This window comes from Bufo gargarizans, chromosome 1 (assembly GCF_014858855.1).
Source record: "Bufo gargarizans isolate SCDJY-AF-19 chromosome 1, ASM1485885v1, whole genome shotgun sequence".
Taxonomy (NCBI): Eukaryota; Metazoa; Chordata; class Amphibia; order Anura; family Bufonidae; genus Bufo; species Bufo gargarizans.
In genome coordinates, this window is record NC_058080.1 from 313,755,113 (window position 1) to 313,775,265 (window position 20,153).

The window sequence follows — 20,153 nt, forward strand, 5'->3', positions numbered from 1 at the left end:
ATGGAGCAAGAAATCAGACTTTTAGTTCAGATGAACGTCTTAGTTCCGGTACCTACGGACCAAGTCGGTCTGGGCTGTTATTCCAGGGTATTCTTGGTAAAAAAAAAACAAACGGGAAAATGCGTCTCATTATAAATATGAAAGCCCTGAACAGGTCCATAAAGCACGAGAAATTCAGGATGGAATCTATAAGAACCACGGTCAAAGTTCTACAGGAAGGGGCGTTTCTGCCATCCATAGATTTGAAAGATGCGTATTTTCACGTACCCATCCATCCAGGGTCTCAACCATTCCTGAAAATAGCGGTATGGGTCCAAGGGCAGTTAAAACATCTCCAGTTCCAAGCTCTACCTTTTGGGATAACGACTGCCCCCAGGCTTTTCACAAAAATTATGCTAGAGGCAATAACCCCTCTGAGAAAGGAAAAAATAATGATAATTCCATACCTGGACGATCTGTTGGTAGTGGGGGACTCCCGAAAAGACCTAGAGTCCAATCTATCCAGAATGATAGACAGACTGGAGGAACTGGGTTGGATTTTAAATCGGGAGAAGTCCCATTTAGTTCCCACGCAACAGATAGTTTTTCTGGGAATTCTCATAGACTCGGTGAGCCAAAAATGCTTCTTACCAGCAGAAAAGATCCCAAAAATCCAATCCCAAGTAAAACGGTTCAGGCAACAAAGATCCCACACCATAAGACAAACGATGGCCCTGATAGGAACCTTTACAGCCTGTATCCCGGCAGTGAAGTGGGCGCAAATACATTCCCGTCCTCTTCAGACGTTTATGTTAAAAGTATGGAACCGGAAACAAGATTCCCTGGACAGTCTTATAATAATTCCGGATCACGTACGGTCCTCGCTAAAATGGTGGGAAGTAAACTTAAATTTACAGAGGGGAGTTCCATGGGTAGTGAGAGATCAGGTGATCCTCACCACAGATGCCAGCCTTTGGGGCTGGGGAGCACATCTTCAAACAAAATCAGCCCAAGGGGAGTGGTCACAGGCCCAGAAGAGATACTCATCAAATCACCGGGAACTTCTGGGTGTGTGGGAAGCTCTGAGTTACTTCTCAGAGGAGTTGGAAAGGTCCAACGTACAAGTAAGATCCGACAACAAGTCGGTAGTGGCATATATAAACCACCAGGGAGGAACAAAAAGCAAACAACTACAAGCCCTAGCCAACAAGATTTTCCTGTGGGCGGAGGAGAATCTCCTCTCCCTGTCAGCAGTTTTTCTAAAAGGGACGCAAAACATACAGGCGGATTTCCTCAGTCGCAGGAGATTAGATCCGGGGGAGTGGAGTTTAAAGGAGGAAATTTTCCAGACCTTAACACAAAGGTGGGGTCTTCCCCAAATAGACCTTTTTGCAAACAAAATAAATGCAAAATTACCAACCTATTTTTCCCTGGATCCATGGGATCCGAGGAGTGCAGGAACAGACGCGCTAGCTCTCCCTTGGAAATTCCAACTGGCATACTGTTTCCCACCTCTACCCCTGATTCCGAGGGTTCTCAGGAAAATAAAAGAAGAAAGGGCCGAGGTAATCCTGATTGTTCCCAACTGGCCGAGGAGATCCTGGTTTCCTCTCCTGGCAAAGATGTCCAGGGAGGATCCTTGGATTTTGCCCTGGTCAGAGGACCTCCTCTCTCAAGGGCCGGTTTTCCACCCAAAGACGCAAAGTCTGCACCTCTCTGCTTGGATCCTGAAAGGGCAGTATTAAAATCTAAGGGTTTATCGGACGGAGTAATTAATACCATGGTAGCCAGCAAAAAAGAGGTTACTAATAAAATTTACCGTAAAATCTGGAAGAGATATGTTTCCTGGTGTTCAGAAAATACCTCTAGCTCCAGGGGGTGTATTCTGTCTATTCTGGATTTCCTTCAAAAAGGTTTTAACAAAGGGCTAAAACCTAGTACTCTTAGAGTTCAAATTTCAGCATTAAGTACCTACTTAGATGAAAAAATAGCTCTTAATCCGTGGATTATTCGCTTCATGAAGGGAACCGTCAGACTCAGACCCCGGAATAGACCTCTAGTCGCTCCGTGGGATTTAAATTCTGTCCTCTCCGGTCTCACAAAACCCCCCTTTTAGCCCTTAGAGTCAGCAAATATCAGATATCTGACCCTTAAAACAGTTTTCCTAGTGGCCATTACTTCTGCACGTAGGGTTAACGAGATACAGGCCTTCTCGGTTAAAAAGCCCTTCATGACGATCAGGGACGACAGAATAATTCTAAGTTTCGACAATTCCTTTCTGCCTAAAGTTGTCTCGGAGTTCCACAGAATGGAGGAGGTGATTCTCCCTTCATTCTGTGAAAATCCCCGATCTAAAAAAAGAAGAGGTTTTTCACACTTTGGATGTCAGAAGATGTGTTCTGAAGTATATATCAGAAACTAAACACTGGAGAAAATCCAATAACCTTTTTGTCCAATTCCTAGGGGGTAGGAAGGGATTAAAAGCGTCCAAACCTTCTATTACACGGTGGTTAAAATCGGCCATCTCAGAGGCCTACATAGCAATAGGAGAGCGACCCCCGGTAAATATCAAGGCTCATTCAACAAGGGCAGTATCGACTTAATGGGCGGAAGAAGCATCCGCTTCCTTGGAGCAGATCTGTAGGGCAGCAACCTGGTCGAATCCGCATACCTTTGTAAAACACTATAGGATAGATACTGACTCTAAAAGAGACCTATCCTACGGTAGGAAAGTTTTACAAGCTGTTGTCCCTCCCTAATTGACTAATCTGTTAGTTCTCCAAGTAAGGTGCCGTCATGGAGGGGAGGGGAAAAACTGAATTAGTCTTACCGGTAATTCCTTTTTCGCGAATCCTCCATGACGGCACCGCTTATATTCCCCCCCCCCCAAAAAAAAAAAAAAAAAAAAAAAAAAAGGGACTAGTTATAAAGTTAATAATTATATGTATGAGGTTTAATACGTATGACAATGAATAGTTAATTAACTGGTGGAGGTCACGAATGAGTGTGTAAGTTTAGGGCCTGTCAAGTCCAGAAGACACTGAAGATAAGTGAGGAGGCGGGCCCTTTTGAACCTTCCTGTCCCTGCCTGGCTGGAGGAGGAGGATAATCCAAGTAAGGTGCCGTCATGGAGGATTCGCGAAAAAGGAATTACCGGTAAGACTAATTCAGTTTTCTTCTCAGGTTTGTGTTGGGGGCAGACTCCGACATTTTTATCATGCTTGGACAAGCATCACCACGGACCGCTGGGTCCTGACCACGATCCTCGGTTTCCACATAGTGGATTTACCTTCCCCCCTCAAGTCCTCTTGTAATAATTGTGATGCAAGAGGCGATCGAACGGGCTCCACCCCCACACTCCGCAGCCAATGAGTGCGACTGATTATCTATCTGGACGACATCCTTCTGTTGGCTCAGGATCCCACCATCCTTCTCAGACATTTGAATTCGACAATGACTCTCCTCCTTCGCCTAGGGCAGGCATGTCCAAACTGCGGCCCTCCAGCTGTTGCAAAACTACAACTCCCAGCATGCCTGGATAGCTTACAGCTATTAGGGCATGCTGGGAGTTGTAGTTTTGCAACAGCTGGAGGGCCGCAGTTTGGACATGCCTGGCCTAGGGTATCTCATCAATCAAGAAAAATCTGTGCTGGTTCCATCCTAGACCATGGAATTTCTTGGGGTTTCTTGGACTCCTTACTGGAGACCCTAAGTCTACCTTTGGCAAAGATTCGAGCAATCCACAAGGAGTTACGCAGAACTCTGTCTATGTTGCAACTGTGACTTCGGCACCTGGCCCGGATCATCGGCCTCCTCTTATCATCCATCCAAGCGGTGTTTCCGGCTCCACTCCATTACCGGGCCCTACAATACCTGAAGACTGCCCATCTCCACTCCGGGGCCTCGTAATATCGTTGGATGCGGAGACCAGAGACATATTAACATGGTGGATCCACAATCTCTCAGCGTGGAACGGAAAGTCTATCTGCGGCCCACGTCCAGCCTTCACGGCTGGGGCGCATTGTGACGGAGTGACCACCGGAGGGCGTTGGTCAGAGGACGAGTCCAGACTCCACATCAACGCACTGGAACTTCTGGCGGGCTCCTTTTGCCATTCACAGTTTTTCAAATGGCACGGCCAAAGCCTGGACAACGTTTTGGCTGTCCGGTACGTCAACGTCATGGGAGGCGCCCATTCAGCCGTACTTACACATCTGGTGAAGGACTTTTGGTCCTTTTGTCTTTCTCGGGATATTACAGTGATTGCGGAGTACCTTCTGGGTCTGCACAACACCAAGGCAGACTGGAGCTCTCGCTATCTGTCGGATGGCAGCAATTGGAAGTTGGACGAGCAGGTGATCTTTGCCATTTCGTCTCTTTGGGGTCCCTTTTCTATCAACCTCTTCACTTCCCGTCTGAATGCGCAGCTCCGCCGGTTTTACAGTTGGCGCCCAGACCCGGACGCAGACTCCAAGACTGGTCCGGTCCACTGCTATATGCGTTCCCTCCGTTCTCTATGATCCCTCGGGTCTTGAACCAGGTTCGCCATGAACAAGCCAAACTGATCCTGATTGCTCCCTTTTTGGGCACCCAGTCCTGGTTCCCTCAGCTTTTGGAACTTATGATCCTTTCGCCCGTTCTATTGCCGGAACGTCCAGACCTCCTCTTAGGCCCATGGGGTCTACAACACCCCCTCTTCTCCTAGACTGGTCTCTTTGTCTGCTAGCTTGCAGAATTTCGCGTGTCCCAGAGAAAGCGGAGATATTTCGGAGGCCACTAGAAATCTTTTGGAAAAGGCATGGGCTCCCAGCTCAAGAAGGGCTTATAGAGCAGCCTGGAGATCTTGGGCTAGCTGGTGCTTGGCTCGGAGTCTGGATCCCATTTCAGCACCTGTAACGGACATCTTGCACTTCCTGACATCTTTATTCGAGGACGGTAAAGCCTACCGTACCATTAATCTTTTCAGATCCTCCATTTTCTCTTTTCACAAGAGGTTCGAAGGGCGCCCGGCGGGTCAACATCCACGTGTCGCTTGCTGAAGTGTTCTCAGCTGTCCCGGCCTCATAGGCCTCGCTTTTCCTCTACATGGGACGTCTCGTGTGTTTTATCCCTGTTGTCTTCCTGGCCAGCCAATGCAGATCTTTCTTTGCGTCTGTCAGCCAAACTCGTTACTCTGTTCTGCCTCTTCTCTTGCAAGAGAGTATCAGACGTCCGCGCCCTAAATCATGATGCTAGGTCGTTTACTCCCGAAGGAGTCTCCTTTAATATTACGCGTCGTACCAAGACGCACATTCGGGCAGTCTCTTACCCGAGCTTCCCTTCCTCACCGGCACTTTGCCTGGTGGCCTGCCTGCTAGAATATGAAGCACAGACCTTACAGCATCGTTCACATGCTTTACCTTACTTATTCCTTTCCTTCCGAAGTCCATTTACCCCAGTCACTAGCAATACGCTAGCACGTTGGGTTAAATTGATCATGACCTTGGCGGGAGTGGACACTTCAGTTTTTACAGCCCATTCCACTCGGGGCGCATTTTCCACTTCTATGGTCATCTCTGGTGCACGTTTGGAGGATATCATTAAGATAGCAGATTGGTCCAGTCTCCACTTTTAGAGAATTCTACTTTCGCGCTCCTCAACATGCTTTTTCTTCAGTCATGGAACAGCTTTGAACCTGCAATAGGAGCCTCCGTGTCTTGAAATAAAATTACATGATTTTCCTATTTCTTGACGTAAAGTCATGATTTTATGAAAGACACGGAGGCGGTTGCCCACCCCTATCTTTCTAGTCTCCCTCCCCGTTTTTTCCAGTTGGGATTGTGACTTCTATGATCAATTTGTATAGGTTGTGTTATGTATATTATTAATTATTGACTCTGCAGAGTCATTAACTCCAGTGGGACTATAATATCCTCTGCATGTATTTTTCTGTTTTCACAGGATGAATATCCAATTTCTGCTAGATCTGGAGAACCTCCCCGCGGTTTTTCGTTCAGTTCCTGTGTTATTCTCCAAGTTTCTTCAGTTCGGTTGGAGTTCAGTGTTGAAGCAGATGTAGACGTGGCATCCGCCAAGAAGGAGGAAGATTTCCTATTGCATGGGCACTATATAGGGGCTATAATGGGAGGGCCTATTGCCATGGTGATATGCTAATCGCAGGATGTTTTTTCTTTGCTGCTGTGGGTGTCAGTAAAGAGAGAGATAGCAATACTCGCCCCCGTGTCTTTCATAAAATCATGACTTTACGTCAAGAAATAGGAAAATCATGTAATTATCTCATGCAATAAATTCTAAATATTTATGGTGGTGACATTTAAAGGTGCTGTACCAACATTGTTTAATTTGTTATTTTTATTTAATTTCAACATAAAAAAAACTAGTTAGATCTGTAATTTACTTTCTGTAACAAAACATTCCCGTTGTGGTTTTTAATCTGTATTATAACGCACGCCCATTTACTGAGCTGGATGAGAATGGTCACCCATGCTCGGCTCCATCCTTTAATTGCCACCTGCTGTATTTGTTAGATGCTGTGACCGTTAAAGGGAGAGAGTTGCCATCTGCATGGTTAGTCTAAAATAAAATCAAGGCAAGCAATGAGAGCAGTGAATGGGAGAATTTGCTGGAAAGAGACAGTCATGTGCTACGTGATGTCTGATTTTTGTTTTTACATCAATCATGGCATAACCACTTTAACACCTACAAGCTGAGTCAGGCTAGAAGGCAAAGATTCACAACCTCTAACCCTGTGTGTATTGTTGGCAGTCACCCACAGCCAGCTCCTGCAGAAACTACAGCTCAGAATGTTTCAGCCTGGATTGATGAGTGGCCTGGAATGCTGGGACATGTAGTTTCACAATTTCAGAGAAAACTCACAACACTATGTACGTTAATGTAATTAAAAGCACAAACAGGATACTTGCTTACGCGTTTGGAGCTTTTATAGATGGTAAAGCTCGAAGCATGTAAGCTGTGGAAGTTTTAGATGAAATTGTTGCAGGTCTTGTTCTTTGTTGTGGCGACTGGAACTGTGTCAATGTCAGTCTTTAGCTATTAGCTGGCCATAACAATCCAAGGCTACTTTCACACCAGCGTTTTTTTTGCTGGATCCGTCGTGGGTCAGCAAAAACGATTTTGTCATAATAACACAACCGTCTGCATCTGTTCTGAACGGATCCGGTTGTATTATCTTTAACATAGCCAAGACGGATCAGTCTCTAAAACCACAAAGTCAATGGGAGACGGATCCGTTTTCTTTTGTATCCGAGAAAACAGATCCGACACCTTTGACTTACATTGTGAGTCATGACGGATCCGTCTTGCTCTGCACCACATCCAGGACAGAAAAACGCAACAAACAACTAATGCATTCTGGTACACTCATTTTTATTCAGTTCAGTTTTGTTCCCATTGACAATGAATGGGGACAAAACTGAAGCGTTTTCAGCCACTATTAAGATCCTATGACAGATCTCAATAGTGGAAAGGGAAAGCGCAGATGTGAAAGTAGCCTTAAAAAGGCATGATTAACTAAAATAAAGAAATAATATTCTAAACAACAAAGCTTTGCCTGGGTAACAACCTGTGGTAACAGTACATCAAGTTTACAGGTGATTTATAAATGGTGAACCAGTCTTTTAAATCCAGGAGTCAGTATGAGCCAGAGAAGATAGGCATGTGATCTGCTGACATTGTATTTCCAAAATCTAGGTCCCAGCACTGGTAGTTATTCAGTCCTGTATTAGGTCCAGTGTTTCTTTAAATGTTCCTTTAACTGAGGGATGGTGGCTTGCTGTATTTTGCACACATTACATTGGAGGGAAGTCTTCAGAAGCTCCGACGCTCCATCTTTCACGGCCACTTTTCCCTTTAACTTTATCATGTCCATAACATCTGAAGTAAGAAAAAATGGGACTAATATAAGAAGTTTGGAGGTGAAATATATGGACCAGCACATCTTCAGTACAAGACACACCAGAAATGCCAAGAAATCACTGGATGAGGTGGGCAACCACTACGGCCAGTGATTAGCTGAGTGGGCCTTTCTTGGCATTTGTCCAGTCTAGCCGGGATCAATAAGTGGAGACTGGAGTAAGGAATGGCTGCACATCGATGAGAGAAAGTATGGCTTCAATTATATTTTTAACCCGTTGTGAGCCATACATACAAATATCAATTCAACCCCCTTTAATAGTGCAATGTAGAGTTCGGGGTTTAAGCAAATTACGTTATGGATTCTGTTCTCGAGGAATCCATAACGTAATTCAAAGCCGGCATTCCAAACGGAATACCTTTAGAGGCATTCTGTTTTGCATGTTGTCATAGTACAAGTGTATGGCCAGCAGAACGGAAACCTCGGAGCTGGCCATACATTATGCGGCATGACGGCATTGAATTAAGTCATGGATTCTGTGAGAACATAATCCATTACATAATTCACTTAAACCCCGAAATCGAACCTGCCAAAAGGCAGGTTCGCTCAACTCTAATTGATTTAGATGAATCATATGCGATCTTGTGGTCAGCAGCTGTCATTCGATTAAAATTAATCAGTAGCGCTACAAGTCCATTCATAATCGAAGCCTTATACTCAGAAGGAGCAGACATCCAATGATATTCTGGCATACTTGAAGAAGTACAGCTCAAACACTTTGAGGGTTGTTTACAAAAACCGATATACGCCACTTTGGTAGCGTATATCTGGCACAGAATCTGTCGCACACCATGTTGCGGCAGAATCTATGACTTCTTACCCACTCATGCCAGGTCTAAAAAAAAGGGGGGGGGGCATGCTGGACCATTTCATTAATCATGTTCTATGCCTGGTTTAGGCATAGAAAATGGTCTAAATGTATGACAGCAAGGAAGTTTGGCTTACATTTAGAATCAGTGGTGGATCCACCGACATTATATAGAGGCAGGCCAGTGCTTCTACATATCTTCGGCAATCCACTGTCAGCACAGGGGCTTATTAAGAGCGGCGTCTAAAACGCTGGTATTAATAAATGTGCCCCTTTATTCAGAGTTGAGTTCTATAATGGTATATTCACAGGCAGCAATTTCTGTGACTGAAAATCAGTTCCTTTCATTTGAATGAGGTTATGATGACAGCAAGTACATGTATTTCTGCAAGCCCACTCAGATAAATGTCAGTCACATTTTTGCAAGAAAACAGCCGTTGTGTGAATATACCTTAAAGAGGACCTTTCACCGATACCGATCCTGACATTGTGAACTAAGTATACAGACATGGAGAGCGGCGCCCGGGGATCTCACTGCACTTACTATTATCCCTGGGCGCCGCTCCGTTCTCCCGCTATGCCCTCTGGTATCTTCGGTCACTAAGTTATGGTAGGCGGAGATTTCGGTCACTAATTTATGGTAGGCGGAGTCTGCCCTTGTTCTTCTGTAGCGCTGGCCAATCGCAGCGCAGAGCCCACAGCCTGGGAGGTTATTTTCAGATTCGGTGAAAGGTCCTCTTTAAGGTTTTCCAGTCTGTAGATGACTTATCCTCTGAGTAGGTCATCAATATTAGAGAGTGATGGTGGTCCAATAACCAGCACTACCACTGATCAACCATTTTCAGCACCAGAAACAAGGCTTTGTCCACTGTGTGGCTGTACAAACTTACTGCAGCTCAGCTTCAATTAAAGTGAATGAGTTGACCTTCAATACGCCAACACGGCCACTCCAAAAACACTGATCAAGTCAAGCATTTTTGAGGCCCTAATAAAAAACCTAAGTGTTGCCATTGCATATTTCGTGCTTAGGATTCGTCACTGGCTGGCATAGATTTTAATTTCTGGTGTATGGACTGCTAGATATATGCCTAATTTATTAAGCGGCTTCTGCCTCTTTATAAATTATATGCATCCTTCTCGAGTGCACAGCGAATCAAGACTGGTATATGGGAATGCCAGTCTGGATAAATTTTCCCTAGCGTCTTATGTGTGGTCAGGAAGTCAGTTTCTCTATTCATTTCTATGTGACTGACACTGAAGCTCCAACAGGAATGAATAGAGAAAATGACTTTCTGTCCAGACAATAAATGCTGTGTCAGCTGGAGAGTCAGAGCGTCGGTCACATGACAAAGCTGAGGACCAGAAAGGAGTACATAAGAGCCTGTTAACATCTCATTTTTAGGGTTATATCCATCTTAGACATTGGTGAAATATCCTATCGGCATACCACCAATGTCAGGTAGTTGTGGGTCCTCTGGGACCTGATCCTGTCTCCAGAATGGGACCCCTGAAGCAAAGGAGAGTGCACCACACTTGTACGGTGTTCTCTCCTTCACTTTACGGGGCCCATTTTGGGTGGGACCTGCACCTACCCGACATTGGTGGCATATCCTAGCAATATGTCACCAATGTATGAGATGGGAATACCCATTTAAATCAGTAACTGATTTTTCAATTCTTACCTTTAGAATCCAAAAAATAATCGGTGGTAAATGAGTTCCAGTGTTTCTTATTTTTAAGGCAGGGAGAATCAAAATCTTGACTGATGACATGCAAGTGAATATGGCTGTAAAATAAATATATCATTATCAATGAGGGGGGGAAAATACATGAAGCTTGATATTGTAGCACAGTTTTTCCTGTTGGTTCAGCTGCAGAAACTGATTAAAGGGAGTCACCTAATCTGAGCCTTTCAGACCACTCAGATCTTGTGATGTGCCCAGAAAACCACACCTCTTTCACCCCTCTGGCCCACCCTTATTTTCTATTATTACCTCCTCCTCTCCATCCAAGATCTCACGCCTGCGCAGCTCCACACTTGTCCGACACCTGCACAGAGGAACAGGCAGTTGGAATGCGCCTGCGGCGCAGGATCTTGGTTGGAGAGGAGGAGGTAATAATAGGAAATAAGAGTGGGCCAGAGGGGTGAAAGAGGTGTGGTTTTCTGGACACATTGGCCTGGGCACTTGCCAAACCTAATTAGCATAAATTTAAAAAGTATTTTTGAAGATCTCAGCGAGGGACAGAACAAATAAAGGTACCATTGTAATGAGGGCAAAGGAGTCTATAACCTGATCTGAGCGGTCTAAAAGGCTCAGATTAAGTGAGAGATTCCCTTTAAAGAATTAAAGACAACCCTTGTTTATATGCCCTATTAATAATTCCCCCGCTATGAGCCAGAACAAAGAGCAACTGTAGGCAGTGTGTCCTGGTTCTGGCGGTTTTGAGCTGACCATGTATGGTTGTGCATTCATTCGAAGACTGCCTGCCCCCCCCCCCCCTCCTGTATTTCTCCCCATTTTGTATTCTGATCACGTGTCCCATTCCCTGCCATCACAGTGCTGAGAACATGAAGGGTGTGGTTTCCGAAAATGTCCAATTCCTGGAGTTCATCAGCAGCACACAAATGGGTTAATAGCAGATACAGTAAACACAACATGATGGTATGCAGCAGGGGCAAAATGTATTTGGGGTTTGTGCTGTAGCAGGTAACAAATGTCCCACTACCTGTTGATCTACTGGCTTCACACATATGGGACTTAGTTTAGTTTGTAAAATATTTTATTGTGAAAACACAAAAATGTCATCCTCATACATACATGAAAAATGATGTCACATGGTACGTAAGCACTCAGCAAGTATGAAATTGACATATACATTGACACTTTATAGCGACAACTTTATAGAACAATAAAAACACGATAACCTTCAGAGATGACTTTCAGGCCATTGTATAATAAGCCATCTTTGATCTATCTCCTTTACCTCCTTCATAGCAACCTGAATTAAAGTAGCTCCGGTATTAGATATAATTCCCTGTCTCAGCAAGGATTTCCTCTTTTAATCAAAGTTACGGAATTTTTTCCAAACCCCCCAAACCTTTTAGAACAAAAGGGGAATTGTTTATCTCTCAGTGCGCTATTTGTTCCATCCTGTACACCTGGTCACAGCGGGAGAACCATTGCGGAACACTTGGCACATTTCTTGATTTCCAGTTAGAGGCAATGAGGAGTCGTGCCACTGCTAAGAGTTGTTGTTGGAGGCAATTTGCATGATAAGAGTGACAGCTCGGGGATCTCAGACCTAACAGGCAGCATTGTGGCGACAGAGGGAAAGAATTCCCCTGCAATTTGTAGAGGATGTCACAGACTCCTCTCCAAAAGCGTACCACCAAGTGGGCAATGTGTTTTGGGGTGTCATTTTACATATACCCATGCTGGGTGAGAGAAATATCTCGGCAAAAGACAACTTTTTCCCATTTTTTTATACAAAGTTGGCATTTGACCAAGATATTTATCTCACCCAGCATGGGTATATGTAAAAAGACACCCCAAAACACATTGACCAACTTCTCCTGAGTACGGCGATACCACATGTGTGACACTTTTTTGCAGCCTAGGTGGGCAAAGGGGCCCACATTCCAAAGAGCACCTTTAGGATTTCACAGGGCATTTTTTACACATTTTGATTTCAAACTACTTCTCACGCATTAGGGCCCCTAAAATGCCAGGGCAGTATAACTACCCCACAAGTGACCCCATTTTAAGAAGAAGACACCCCAAGGTATTTCGTGATGGGCATAGTGAGTTCATGGAAGTTTTTATTTTTTGTCACAAGTTAGTTGAATATGAGACTTTGTAAGAAAAAAATAATATTAATAATAATCATCATTTTCTGCTAACTTGTGACAAAAAATAAAAAAATTCTAGGAACTCGCCATGCCCCTCACGGAATACCTTGGGGTGTCTTCTTTCCAAAATGGGGTCACTTGTGGGGTAGTTATACTGCCCTGGCGTTTTAGGGGCCCAGATGTGTGAGAAGTAGTTTGAAATCAAAATGTGTAAAAAAAATCCCCTGTGAAATCCTAAAGGTGCTCTTTGGAATGTGGGCCCCTTTGCCCACCTAGGCTGCAAAAAGTGTCACACATGTGGTATCGCCGTACTCAGGAGAAGTTGGGCAATGTGTTTTGGGGTGCCTTTTTACATATACCCATGCTGGGTGAGAGAAATTTTCCAATTCTTTTATACAAAGTTGGCATTTGACCAAGATATTTATCTCATCCAGCATGGGTATATGTAAAATGACACCCCAAAACACATTGCTCTACTTCTCCTGAGTACAGCGATACCACATGTGTGACACTTTTTTGCAGCCTAGATGCGCAAAGGGCCCCACATTCTTTTTGGGAGGGCATTTTTAGACATTTGGATCCCAGACTTCATCTCACGCTTTAGGGCCCCTAAAATGCCAGGGCAGTATAAGTACCCCACATGTGACCCCATTTTGGAAAGAAGACACCCCAAGGTACTCAACGAGGGGCATGGCGAGTTCATAGAATTTTTATTTTTTTTTGGCACAAGTTAGCGGAATTTTTATTTTTTTTTCTCACAAAGTCTCCCTTTCCTCTAACTTGGGACAAAAAATTCAATCTTTCATGGACTCAATATGCCCCTCAGCGAATACCTTGGGTGTCTTCTTTCCAAAATGGGGTCATTTGTGGGGTGTTTGTACTGCCCTGGTATTTGAGGGTCTCCGCAATCATTACATGTATGGCCAGCATTAGGAGTTTCTGCTATTCTCCTTATATTGAGCATACAGGTAATGAGATATTTTTTTCCCGTTCAGCCTCTGGGCTTAAAAAAAAAATGAACGGCACAGATTTCTTCATTCGCATCGATCAATGTGGATGAAAAAATCTCTGCCCAAAAAAAAAGGCGTCTGCCAGGACATAGGAGCTCCGCCCAACATCCATACCCACTTAGCTCGTATGCCCTGGCAAACCCGATTTCTCCATTCATATCAATCAATGTGGATGAAGAATCATTTCCGGGATTTATATATATTTTTTATATACAAAGTGTTTGCCAAAGCATATGAACACCGCCGCCCCCTCAGCTCATATGCCTCGGAAAACGTCTTTTACTGCAGAGGAGAAATCTCGTCTTGCAGCGCCGCATACACCGACTTTTGTGTAATCTGACAGCAGCGCAATGCTTCTGTCAGAATGCACATCAGTGCTGCAGCTAGTCGATCAGTTGTGCACCTGGAAGGTAAGAAAAAAACCAGGCCGCAACGCAATAAATGTATTAACTTTATAATAACATTTGAACGGAACATATGAACTTTATTTAACTTTTTGAACAGAACGTTAACTTTTTTGCTTACTGGTGATTTTTTTTTTTTACCTTAGGACAAACCTCTCCTTCCCCATGGGACAATGTGCAAAGCGCAAATCGCCCAAAGATGTGGCGAAGTACATTATGCACTTTGTCCCAGGTGAAAGGAGAGGTTTGCAGCAGCTCTGTGTGAATGGGCCCTAATAGCCCTGTGTGCCTGTCCTGTGAGATGCAATCCCTATGCTAAGTGTACCTGTGTGTGGTACTTTCGGAAACACTCCCCTAAGCATAAGGCAAGGTGGTCAGGGCAGTCAGGACAGAAATAGCGGGTGTCACGCCTTGATCCACTCCTGCTACAGACACAACATCTTTTTCGGGGTGACAGTTGGGTTGAGGTACCAGCAACGACATTGGGGAAATGTTGCTCGTGTAGACAGCTCACTACACTGGTGGATGGGGCCACGGAACCTCCTGGATACAGGAGGTTCTCGATGATCTCTTCCTGAAATTTGAGGAAGGATCCTGTTCTCCCAGCCTTACTGTAGAGAACAAAACTATTATATACAGCCAATTGAATTAAATATACAGACACCACCTTATACCAGCATCTGGAAACTAAATAAGGAGCCAACATCTGGTCATTGAAGTCCACCCCTCCCATGAGCGAATTATAGTCGTGGACACAGAGGGGCTTTTCAATGACACTGGTTGCTCGTTCAATTTGTATTGTCGTGTCTGCGTGAATGGAGGAGAGCATGTAAACGTCACGCTTGTCTCTCCATTTCACCGCGAGCAGTTCTTCATTACACAAGGCAGCCCTCTCCCCCCTTGCAAGACGGGTGGTAACGAGCCGTTGGGGGAAGCCCCGGCGACTAGGTCGCGCGGTGCCACAGCAGCCAATCTGTTCTAGGAACAAATGCCTGAAGAGGGGCACACTTGTGTAGAAATTGTCCACATAAAGATGGTACCCCTTGCCAAATAAGGGTGACACCAAGTCCCAGACTGTCTTCCCACTGCTCCCCAGGTAGTCAGGGCAACCGACCAGCTCCAGGGTCTGATCTTTACCCTCATAGATCCGAAATTTGTGGGTATAGCCTGTGGCCCTTTCATAGAGCTTATACATTTTGACCCCATACCGGGCGCACTTGCTTGGGATGTATTGTTTGAAGCCAAGGCGCCCGGTAAAATGTATAAGGGACAAATTTGTTGTTGAAGTGGTCTATGAAGGGCCGAATTTTGTGGAGCCGGTCAAAAGCTGGGTGGCCTCTGGGACGGGAGGTGGTGTTATCGCTAAAGTGCAGGAAACGCAGGATGGCCTCAAATCATGCCCTGGACATGGCAGCAGAGAACATGGGCATGTGATGAATTGGGTTCGTGGACCAATATGACTGCAATTCATGCTTTTTGGTTAGACCCATGTTGAGGAGAAGGCCCAGAAAATGTTTAAATTCGGAAACTTGGACTGGTTTCCACCGGAAAGACTGGGCATAATAGCTTCCCGGGTTGGCGGCTATAAATTGAGTGGCATACCGATTTGTTTCTGCCACGACTATGTCCAAGAGCTTCGCAGTCAAGAACAGCTCAAAAAATCCCAGTGCCGAACCGATCTGAGCTGTCTCAGACTGGGCGGTGAAAGGGGGAACTAATGGTGCGGCTGAAGTTGGGGACTGCCAATCAGGGTTTGCCAGCACCTCAGGGACTCTAGGGGGTCTATGGGCCTGTCTGTGCGGTGGCTGTGACGGGGTAACTATTGCACATGCCACCGTACCAGCTTCAACTGCCCTTCTGGTGCTCGCCACTTCACCATGTTGTACGGCAGTGCTGGTACCAAGTCCAGGGTGGGCTGCGCTGTTGATGTATGTCTCACCACGTAATCAGACAGCGCCAGCCCCACTCTGCTGCCCTTGAAGTGGATCCTGCGCAACCTGTGGTGTAGCAACACGGGGCCTGGTATGCCTGTTGGTATCAGGGACCTCAACCTCCTCGTCCGAACTTTGGGTCAGACTGCCACTGCTTTCTACAGGTTCATATTCTCACCCGCTGGATTCGTCAGATGAGGGTTCTCATTCCTCATCCGACTGGGTCAGAAGCCTGTAGGCCTCTTCAGAAGAATACCCCTTGTTTGACATTTGGACTACTAAATTTAGGGGGTATTCCGAGACTGACCTAAAAAAAAAAGCAAGCCTGTCTTACAAATGGGAGACTAGCGAAGTACCGGAGGCCGCTGCGATTGATAAAAAATATTAAAACTGATTATTATTATTTTTTTGCCGCAGCGCTTGTAAAGAGATTGTGCAGTGATAAAAAAAAAAAAATGTTTGGTCACTGCGGCAGGGCGGGCATGGGTGAACGCACGTGTGGGCGACCGATTAGGCCTGATCAGGCAAACACTGCGTTTTGGGTGGAGGGCGAACTAAGGTGACACTAATACTATTATAGATCTGACTGTGATAAGTTTTGATCACTTACAGATACTATAAAAGTACAAAGGCCGATTAGCGATACTCTAATCAGCGAATCAGTGACTGCGGTGCGGTGGACTGGGCGCTAAACGATTGCTAACTACCTAATCAAGGGGCCTAAACTATCCTAAAACCTATCAGTCAATACCAGTAGGAAAAAAAGTGACAGTTTACACTGATCACTTTTTTCCCTTTCACTAGGTGATTGACAGGGGCGATCAAGGTGTTAACTGGGGTGATGGGGGGTGATCTGTGGGCTAAGTGTGGTGTTTGGTGTACTCACTGTGATGTCTGCTCCTCTGCTGAGACCAACTGACCAAAAAAAATTCATCAGAGGAGCAGAGAAGCCATTTAACACCTTATATTTATAAATATAAGGCGTTAAATGGCCTGTGAGTCGTGTTTTTTTAAATCTTCGGCCTGCCAGCGATGATCATTGGCTGGCAGGCTGATGATGTCACCCCCTCAAACTTTTGCCGGCCCGCGATGCGCATGCACGGGCCGGCTGTGAGCGTCATTTCACGCCTCGCAAGATGACACGTATATGCGTGACTCTGCCTCAGACTGTCGCCTCCGGACCGCGATCCTGCGTTAGGCGGTTAAGCAGGCCTCTGCAGCGGGCTCGCTCCATACACGGTGGGTGCTGGCTGTATCATATAGCCCAATATTGAATCTGTATTCAGCGCACTCTGTATGGAGACTGACTGTAGGGTTCCACCCCAATAGATCCAATAAAAATTAACAGCAGCCTTATTTATCGATGCTTAGGTACATTTATTGATGTTAGTTTCACATGCGACAGTATTTATAACGTTTCGGCATACCAATGCCTTCGTCAGGTACTACAGAAAAAACAATTTGAAATCATATTAGACACAAAGAAAACATAAAGAACATAGTACATGACCAGTGATCATACATTATTGTACAAAATCAAGTTCATTATGGCAACTGCATCAAACGTTGCGGGAATATTAGTGGACAATACAGGTTAAGTAATCCGTATATCGGGTACTGCAAGCCGTACAAAAAACAAGGAATCCAGACAGGCAAGGAGGTCTCTCATTGTAAAACTGGACAATAAAGCCTGTTAAAATTCAATCTGTCACTTTTATATTAAGGAATACTGGCAAAACATCAGGGCAAGTTCACATATATAGCTGAAGCTATATTACCACTTACCTATGCCGCAAGGTGAGGGAGAAAACAAGATAGATGGACGCAGTAGAAATCAGCATGTGCTCAGCATGCTTGAACCAGAAGTGGCGTCTGAGGAGGTGAAAGGTGGGCTGACATTTTAAAGAGGCGCCTATCGTCATGTGAGGGCCGGCGCATATCCAGACAGGACGCTGATGCAATGCTGATCACAGCACCTGTGAGTGAAGGCAGAGGGGTGAAGCTCCCGCTTCCTTCCGATCCCCCAACAGTGAAATCACGGGGCTCCGATTGGTTGCCATGGCAGCCCGGACACTGCTAAAGCGATGCAAGCCGGTCTTGGCTTTCTCCATGCTGAGCTAAGCACGAGGCATAGCTCAGAATGGAGAGTGTAAAAATCCTATTCGCCCCAATAGATCTCTATTAGGGTGAATAGGAGAGGGGATCAAAAGATCCCATGAACTAGGCCCCTAAGGGGGCTAATAGTTATTTTAAAAAAGTAAAAAAAATAACAATATTAAAAAAGTTTAAATCACCCCCTTTCCCAATTTTTGATATAAAAATATATAAAACAATAAAAAAAAAAGAATATATTGGGTATCGCTGCATCCGAAAATGTCTGAACTATTAAAATATTTAAAAAATCCCTGTGCAGTGAACGCCGTAACGAAAAAAAATAAAAATGAAAAACATGCATGATCTTGTCCCCCCCCCCAAAAAATTGAATAATAGTGATCAAAAAGTCTTACATACTATAAAAATGGTACCAATAAAAACTACAGTTTGTTACAGCTCTGTAGACTGAAATATAAAAAAAAAAAGTTATGGTTGTCAGAATATGGTGAGGCAAAGAAAATTTAGATTTTTTCAAAAGGTTTTTATTTTTTTTATGTAGTAAAACAAAACAAAAAATGATTCAAGTTTGGTATTGCTGCATTTGTATTTAGCCACAAAATAAGAATGTCAGATCATTTTTCGTTCATTGTGAACGCTGTGATGTCAAAACCCCCAAAACCTTGCCGGAATTCTGTTTTCTTTCAATTTTGCCACACTTAGAATTATTTTCCCGTTTTCTAATACAACACATGGTAAGTTAAATGGTGGCATTACAAAATGCATCTTGTCCCACAAAAAATAAGCCCTATAACTATATGAACAGAAAAAGAAAAAAGAAAAAAAGTTCTGGCTATTGGAATGTGGGGAGGAAAAATCCAAAATGGAAATAGCCCCGGTCTTTAAGGGGTTAATCCATTGTGCTAAGGAGGCCTTTATGACAGTGTTGCCAATATTCTGGCCATAAAACTGAAGGAAGAGAATCTGACAATCTAAATGCCGTACATCTCTCCAAATTTGTAAGGAGAGATCTCTTAAAGCGGTTCTCCAGGAATTAAGAAAGGGAAAAATACTTAAAATATTACTTCATTATAAATATATTCCCAAATAGCTTTCGTTAGTTATAATGGCTCTAAGGGGAAATCATATGGGGAAATAAAATGGCTGCTGTCCTATTAATACACACAAAACATGTCCTAATCACACAGCAGCATAAGTTACTTTACAACACTGAGCTACCTCAGCCTCCTCTCTGTTGTGTTTGTCAGGGATTATGATCCTAAATACAGCTGATAAGATCTTCAGCTAAATCTCTGTAGGAATGGAGTTCATGAGGAGACATGAAGTACAGAGAGGGGGTGGGGATAATGGACAGCAGCACTTGTATGCAGTCTCCATTACCACAGCTCCACATTACCACAGCGACGCTCTCCCTCTTTCTCCACTGTGCAGCTGCTTATGAGAACATGGCATGCCATGTTCTTTGATAGTGACCGATACCAAGCTGTGGAATAATGCAGCTTATTATCGGGGGGGGGGGGGGGGGACACGCCAATACCGGTATTTTATCGAACTGGGTTATCAAAGTATCGAAAAAGTATCAAGACTTTAATACCTTATGCAACCCTAAGCATAACTACTGTAAAGGGGAGATATCTGTGCATAACTACTGTGAAGGGGCATATCTAGGCATAACTACTGTGAAGGGGTGCACATATCTGTGCATAACTACTGTGAAGGGGCATATCTAGGCATAACTACTGTGAAGGGGCATATCTAGGCATAACTACTGTGAAGGGGTGCACATATCTAGGCATAACTACTGTCAAGTGGTGCACATCTGGGCATAACTACTGTGAAGGGGGCACATCTGGGCATAACTACTATGAAGGGGGCATATCTGGGCATAATGTGAGCATGACTACTGTGAAGGGGCACATATCTGGGCATAACTACTGTGAGGGGGCACATTGTGGTCATAACTACTGTGAGGGGGCACATATCTAGGTACAACTACTGTGAGGGGTACAGTGTGGGTATAACTACCGTAAAGGGGCACAGAGTGGAAATAACTACTGTGTGCTGGCACAAAGGGGGCGAAGTTCTAGGTATGGCCTAGCATGACAAAAATTGGCGCACATATTGTT

At 44.5% G+C, this 20,153-nt stretch overlaps 1 protein-coding gene across 2 annotated transcripts in view; it reads right to left on the bottom strand.

Moving 5' to 3' along the window:
• Nucleotides 1-6,312: 6,312 nt before the first annotated feature.
• APTX (aprataxin) overlaps nucleotides 6,313-20,153 on the bottom strand; it is a 55,638-nt gene continuing 41,797 nt past the window's right edge. For both annotated transcript variants that reach the window (XM_044305431.1, XM_044305440.1), the window contains exons 7-8: nucleotides 10,403-10,506; nucleotides 6,313-7,872 (exon numbers count right to left, since the gene is read on the bottom strand). In XM_044305431.1, coding sequence (XP_044161366.1) covers nucleotides 7,721-7,872; nucleotides 10,403-10,506 — 256 coding nt within the window. In that variant the 3' untranslated portion in view covers nucleotides 6,313-7,720. The remainder of the gene's footprint in view (nucleotides 7,873-10,402; nucleotides 10,507-20,153) is intronic.